At 49.1% G+C, this 7,500-nt stretch overlaps 1 protein-coding gene across 15 annotated transcripts in view; it reads right to left on the bottom strand.

Annotated features, from left to right (window-relative positions):
* LOC123516136 (ecdysone receptor-like) overlaps positions 1–7,500 on the bottom strand; it is a 454,056-nt gene that overhangs the window by 33,917 nt on the left and 412,639 nt on the right. For 5 of the 15 annotated variants that reach the window (XM_045275260.1, XM_045275259.1, XM_045275257.1 and 2 more), the window contains exon 1: positions 4,416–5,665. The exons of 8 other annotated variants lie outside the window; for them this stretch is intronic. In XM_045275260.1, the coding sequence (XP_045131195.1) occupies positions 4,416–4,740 (325 nt within the window). In that variant the 5' untranslated portion in view covers positions 4,741–5,665. Of the gene's footprint in view, positions 1–4,415; positions 5,667–7,500 lie in introns of those variants that run through there. 2 more of the 15 variants (XM_045275256.1, XM_045275264.1) reach the window with 2 other exon arrangements.

The raw sequence follows: 7,500 nt of genomic DNA, 5'->3' as shown, positions 1-7,500 counted from the left end.
GAGGTAAACGCAAAAGTAGCTGCAGTGATTATTGTTGTCGCGGTAAAGAGGGCTATGGTAATAGTATTGACAAGGTGAACGACTGGCGGAGTGTGCAAGTGATGGGAGATTAGGTGTGGTGAGGAGTCATGAGTTCTCAGTGCGACAAGAGACAGGAGGGCATTTGACTGCGGTGTGGGGTTTGCCAGCGTGTGCAGGTGTCAGCACAGACGTCACAAGGGTGTAAAAGTGAAAGCCAAGGTCAGCAGACGTCAGAAGGAAAGTGGGAGGAAGTATAGGTCAACTTTCTCCCCAAGGACAACAGCACCCACGCCCGCCCATCCCAAACACACTCACGCCGCTGACGCCACTTTAATAACAAGATCGTCAGCAGCAAAATTTTCCCGCTTCTATGAATTAATGCTCTCAAAAGGGGAGAATGAAGCCGCTTCACGACCTAAATTGGCGCCTCGCGAAGTCATTTTCGTTCTTCTTAATCTTTTCTGGAGCGTATGTATGGTGGATATTTCTTTCTCTCTATTGAGACCAAAGCCTTGACGCGTCTTCACCCGCGTCAATAACACCAGAATGAAAGGAAACAGGATGAAAATAAAATGTGTATGTATGTATGCATGTATGTATGTATGTATGTACATCACCTTCAGTCGCCCTAAAAGAGAAAATCCTCAGGTTTTCTTCAGTTTATGCAAAGTTACAAGAAACGTATACGACAAATACACACACACACACACACACACACACACACACACACACACACACACACACACGTCCGTAATTAAATGAAACAATCGGTCTCTCACAAGCTACCAAAGAATGTGCTTCGTGAGGAAGGTTATTGTTCCTTCACGAGAACCTGCTTTGCTAACCTCCATCGTATGTGTGTGTGTGTGTGTGTGTGTGTGTGTGTGTGTGTGTGTGTGTGTGTGTGTGTGTGTGATTTTAACACCAGCAGCAGTATTGGTAATGGTATTATATAGTATTCGTAGTAGTAGTGATAATGGAGGTAGGGTAAGTAGTAGTAGTAGTAGTAGTAGTAGTAGTAGTAATATTATTATTAATATTATTATTAATATTATTATTACTATCATTATTATTATTATTATTATTATTATTATTATCATTATTATTATCATCAGTAGTAGTAGTAGTAGTAATGATAGTACAAGTAGTACTAAATTTAAGGTACAGTTGCGGAGGAGGAGGAGGAGGAGGAGGAGGAGGAGGAGGAGAAAACATGAAAGAAGAAGCGGCAAATAAAAGATTCATCATCACCATCAAAAAATAGAATTGGTGTCTCCTAAGCCAAGAAATCCGAAAAAATGAAAAAGGAGACTCGATACTCGTTTAAAAATGTAAAATAAAGACATAACACTCGCAAGAGAGGGCCTGCGGCACGAGCTGCCTCTACCAAGCTGAGAACACTGCCACAGATATACATTCTGCGCACTTCGTACGGCCAAAGACCTCTCTGGACGGCCATCTTCCAGAAATCATCGTCCAGGCTCAGAGCGCAGCGAGTGTCGTCCCTACACAGTTGTTTACAAGGCCACGAGGTCAGCCACTCGGCAGACAAGGAATAACTCGGCCCAGACGAGTCGCCTTGAAGATCACCAAGGGATGCTACTCCAGGGACACGCATATAACTAATCAACACATGCACGAGTTAAGTCTTAGCCAGTTTTAGGGACTGGAGTAAAGGTCTGAGGATGAGCGAACGGTTACGTGTCCCTCGCGTGATTTCCTATTAAGGCAGCTGTGAACCCACGAGTTAGAATCGTGGATCTGAGATGCTCCTGAGTCGCTATCGTCATTTATCACGCCCACGTAAGGCTCAGAACACCTGAGGACAGGAAGTAATGGTGGGCGTCTTGAAGGATTCGAAAAAACACAAGGTGTTATAATAGTAAGTGTTTTATTGGTATGTAGAGGCAAAAAAAGAAAGGACATTGCACCGACGCAGCATCGGGATGCTCTGGTAACTGGTCCTGGGCTGCGTTGTGACGAGCGTTAGGTATGAGGAGGGGCAGCTACAGGGGGGTGGGGGGAGAAGTAGGGAGGATGGCGGCAGCGAAAAGGTCGTAGTGTACGTGGTGGTGGTCGCGAGTAGTAGAGGTTGGTCGACGTGCTTACAACGAAGTAATGAGGCTTAATGGTGATGGTGACAGTGAGAAAACAGCATCTGCTTGGACCTCACGGCATAACCAACCACAGAGCAAGACAAAACTTGGTAGGGGAGGCCAGTTTGTTTCATATATATATATATATATATATATATATATATATATATATATATATATATATATATATATATATATATATATATATATATCTGGTAGCGTAAAACTGATCATGTTCTCCTTAAAGTAGAAAGGCCAAGACCGAAATCCTGGCCAAGGATATGACAAATTGAGTTTTTCTCTTTCCATGGTGTAGCTTCTGTCCTCCAGCAAGGAACGGGAACAGTACGGGGCGCAAGTCGACCTAGTGAGACTTTACAATAGGAAGGAAAAGCGAAAGGTTAATTATCCTTTCCACTCTTTTGTGTGTGTGTGTGTGTGTGTGTGTGTGTGTGTGTGTGTGTGTGTGTGTGTGTGTGTGTGTGTGTGTGTGTGTTTGTTTGTCTGTTACTTGAAATCATAAATCATTTACATCATAACCTGTGGGAAAAGCAGACGATGGTATTAATATACTTTCTTATTTAATTATCATCATTGTTGCGGCTGCTGCTGTTGCTGCTATTACTACTACTACTACTACTACTACTACTACTACTATTACTGCTACTACTACTATTACTGCTACTACTACTATTACTGCTACTACTACTATTACTATTACTGCTACTACCACTATTACTATTACTGCTACTACTACTATTACTGCTACTACTACTATTACTACTACGACTACTATTACTACTACTACTACTACCGCTACTACTACTATTACTACTACTATTTACTTCTACTACTACTACTACTACGACTACTACTTCAACTACTATCTACTACTACTACTACTACTACTACTACCATCACCACCATTCGTGTTTCTAATGCTGTTTGTTACAATTACTACTACTACTTCTATTACTACAACTACAGTAACCACAAGCACTATTGCAGCAACAATTACTACAAATCCTGGAACGTTCCTGCTGCTCTGCTGCTACAGCTAAGAAATATTCCCAGTAGTGTCATGTCACTCCTGCTCGACGTTTTCTCCGAGACATCAGCGAGGTCAAGTGACGCCTGGCGCTCAACACGAGGACGGCAGCAGGCGGGGGGCGAGACGGGCGTATTGAGCTGAGGAACATGACTCAGAATAGCGCGCATTCTCAAGTACTGTTGCTCAATTCTTGAAGATGAAATACACCAGTCAGGAGCAGGAGCAAGAGGAGGAGGCGGAGAGAAGGGGAAGGAGAGAGGGAGGAGGAGGCAACCGCCGCCCGTGGCCTGGGAGGCAAGCGAGGCCACCCGGCGCCGTCGCCATGACACACATAGTGACAACCGAGCACCATGCAGCGGGACCAGGTCGGCCTGCCTCCCCCCCCCCTCTCTCTCTCTCTCTCTCCTGTCGGTGCATCCTCGTCCGCAGACAGACCACAGAGTCGGGGGTGGAGAGGAAGGGGGTGAAGGGTAGGGGAGCGCAACTGTACCCTCACTATCGGCCCTCAGGTGATAGGGTGTATCTGGGTCACTGCTCTCTTATCGCCGCTAGTAACGTAAACTACTCAGGCAACCTGCTGACCATCCCCCCTCCTTCAGTGCCCTCTCCCCATCCCAGCACCCACAGGCCTAATATCTATGGGCCTTCCAAACAAACATAAAAACTGCCTTCACTGCCCCCTAACAGTGAAGCAATTAAGTCAACATGGCGGAGTCCAAGTCATGCACAATGGATGATTTCGCGAGCTGCCTATCGCATGTTGCTCGTCCCACTCGCCTCACGTGCTGAAAGTTACGTAATCGTATCCGCAGCGGGAACGGCCACGGACGCCAGGCCTGCAGCACCTCCCTTGCTTCGTCTGGGTCAGGATCAGCGCGAGGCCGCAGCGCCGTTCACGGTCCATAAATGTGCCAAGGGGACACGGGGTCGCACTATCTCAAGAGAGGCAAGTTTCATAAGGATGCAAAAGATGAAGGGTTATCGGTCAGCTATCTGCTCATTGAAATCCATTCCCAAGATAACGAGTGCAATGACCAGACAACACACAGGAATTTTTTAGCCACAACATTGCCCAAGTAAATAGCTTATCTCTGAGTCTCTCATAAGTGCCAATCTCTCCTGCCCAGTGAGGTAGGGCTAGGCCATGGTGGGGTCAATATTCCATGCTGACTGTCAGGAGAGGGCTCGATTCTATCTATATCTATTGGGGACATCTGTATGACAAGCATGCAGCCAAGAGACAATACCTGATAGGGAGGAGGTGTCGGAAGGCGAGGCCATAGCGCGAGGATTGAGCAAGAGGGCGTTGGTGGAAGCGATGGACGCCATGCCGTGCGGGGGGCTTGGGGAGTTGAGATCGAGATCCCAGAAGTCCAGGTCCACCTCGCCGATGTCTGAGGAGGCAAGAGAGGTCGGAGGACTCATGCCAACGTTGACGCCGACGCTGACGAGTGCTGGCGGAGAGAGGGCACCGGGGCTGGTAAGCGGTGACGAGCTGGACACCTCGGAGCAACTCTCGTCCCCCATGGCGGAGAGGTTGAGTGTGGCCACACCAGAGCCCAACACAAACATTCCATCGACACGCGCTGTCGCCAGCACTTTTGGCCAAACGTTGGCACGGCGGCCGTCACGCGTCGTCCACTGACTGTCACACGTGAGAATCAATGACCAGTCCAATAGATCACTTGGTAGTGGATGCTGAGTTCACGAGGATCAATTGGCAGTATTCAGCAGGGCTCATCTTAGGCCATGACTCTGGATCACTTATATAAGGGCCAGAGCCATCTTCAGCGGGCGTGTGCGGCTCCTCCCACTCTCACTGTAGTGGTGGCGTGGCTCGTGTGGGTCAAGTGTGCCCTGTCAGTCTCGGTGAATGGGTGGTGCAGTATTTGGGTCAGATGCCGTCGGTTACCAGGTCAGGTCGAAAGCAACTTTTCCTTTCACTTGGCTTTCCTCGAGCAACAGGTTCAATAGCAGTTCATGAAGGAGTGAAGAGACGACAGTGCGGGGGTGGAGGCGGCGAATGAACTTGACCTTGTGTGCCGCTGGAACTCTCGCGAGGCCAGTCACTCCAACACTGAGACGCCGCGGCTCTCGTTCACAACGACGGACTATTGGTGACTTATCTTATCATGCACGTCTTGTTATCGGTTAAACTGATGCGGGGTCGTGAGACTGCGGTTGTCTGTTACTGAGCCAATGTCAAGAATCAAAGGTAAGTAAAAACTTGCTTACAATAGCGTCCGGCACTCTCTTGCACCAACAAAACAAACGCGACGGAATGACAAAGTTTCTCTGATGGCAAACGAAAGTTATCGCCAACAACATACGTATTGTTGTCACACGCGGTAGGGTGTTCTTCTACTGCAGCACTCAAGAGTCAATGTAAAGCACGAAACACGCGCGAGGAAAGATCCGAAACGTAGTGGAAGGAGGCGGACACGAGCGATCAGGTGCTCACCCGGCGACGGCTGGCGGGCAACTGACAGGGTGACCGACCCTGAGATATCTCAGGACTTGGGGCCGGGCAGGCAGGCAGGTAGGCCAAACTCCCCTACCGCTCCACCTGTTGCGCCGCAGACCTGCCTTAAGCCTTTATTTCTAGAAAAAGCACTTTACCACACCAGGTTGCCAAATGACATTTTTACCTCATCTGCCGAGCACGAAAAGGCAGCCCCTGAGCTGTTCGAAACGGCGAGCGTGAGTACTAGGCGTATTCAGCGACGCGGCGGCGTGTGGCAGCTCCTCGCGCCCTCCCCTCGGTGGCCCCGCCCCCAAGCACGAAGGATAACACACACAGAGCCAGGAAAACACTCCAAGTCGTGAACCTCAATCAGCTGCAAGGATGACTCGCACCCCCGTTTGAACCTCCAAGAAGTGAGGGAAGATGAGGGGCGAACCCCCCCTCCCCCCTGGCCTCTTTCGACAGGCACGACTTCTTGAGTGGCTTCTGGCCTGAGTTGTTCTGACAGTCTTAATGTGGCACATAGTTATACACACACACACACACACACACACACACACACATAGAATATAATAAAATGAAACAATGAAATATAAAAAGATTCCGCCAAGCTACATAACAAGATGTGAACCTGAAAGATAGGGGGAGTGGAAGGAGCATGTGGGGGGAGGAAGAGTGCGTGCAGGGCGTGAGAACCCCCGCGTTTCTCTCACTACACCCATCTCTTAATCCTGCCCCCAGCAATGTCCAGAGGTGTCTTTACCCCCACCATGACTTTCTACCTTCAATAGCCGGGAAAGTTGCCTGTCTGGACGGGGGGCGGCACGGCCCCCTGTAGCCCACATCCGGCCGTCTCCAGCACTTCACCGCAAACTTTGTGTCTCGCCGCCACGCCGCACCTCACTCACAACGTTGTCGCTGCCCTTCACTGAGCCATGTGCCGCGTAGACCCAGATGGAAGATGAACACCAGTGGGTATCCAGACAGAGGTAATGTATCCAGGATTGTCAGGTTCCAGACGTGATCTGTCACCAAGCCTCTCTCCCTAATAGAGAAGGGTGTTTACGTGGAGGCCGCCTCGTCGCCTTCCCTTCCCGCCTCTCCTTAATGGTCGTCATCATCGTCTGCCGGACACGCACCTCTCGCGTACCCTTCCCTTAACCACTGTAAAAATAGCAGTAAAGAGAGTAAAGATGCGATCCTTTTGTGCAGCGAACCGCGGGGGAACCGAAAGGCGATGGTGCTAAGTGTGGAGGATTCGATATTATGGACGATTCAGACACTCTTGCCCCACACCCTCTCTCTCTCTCTCTCTCTCTCTCTGTATCAGCACTACGTCTCTTTTCCTTTCCTTACATCACTTCCCCGAGCATCAGCCGTCCTTCGCTCCGCCGTCTTTCCGCTTCAATGAAACCCGACGTGACAATTCCTTCCTCAAATCACTCCTTCCGACTCATCGCTCATTTAGTGAGCAGAGCAGCAACACTTCCTTTTCATAAAGCGCGCTCTTCACGGTGCACCCGGAGAATGTCTCGCCTCCTCCATCGTTCAGAATAACTGTGACCTTACGAGGACACTGAACACTGCGGGAACAAAGGTTTCAGCAGGGGACAAAGGTTTCAACAGATGAAAATGCTGCTACTACTACTAATACTTCTACTAGTACACTAGGGAGACGGTGGCCTAGTGGATAAGGTGGTGAGCGTGGGAGATCGGGCAAACGTCCACTTGTAGGTTCGAGTACCACCTCGATACTTTGCCATTTGTCGAGTGGTTTAAAGTTACCTACATGTCACCATGATACTCAGGTTATAGGTGGTTATACCAAAGATGCGCTTAGGGGTATATAAATAAAATTGCCTGCGCCA

Source organism: Portunus trituberculatus, chromosome 40, assembly GCF_017591435.1.
Source record: "Portunus trituberculatus isolate SZX2019 chromosome 40, ASM1759143v1, whole genome shotgun sequence".
Taxonomy (NCBI): domain Eukaryota; kingdom Metazoa; phylum Arthropoda; class Malacostraca; order Decapoda; family Portunidae; genus Portunus; species Portunus trituberculatus.
The sequence above is the reverse complement of the archived record's forward strand: the minus strand, read 5'-3'. Positions and strand labels throughout refer to the sequence as shown.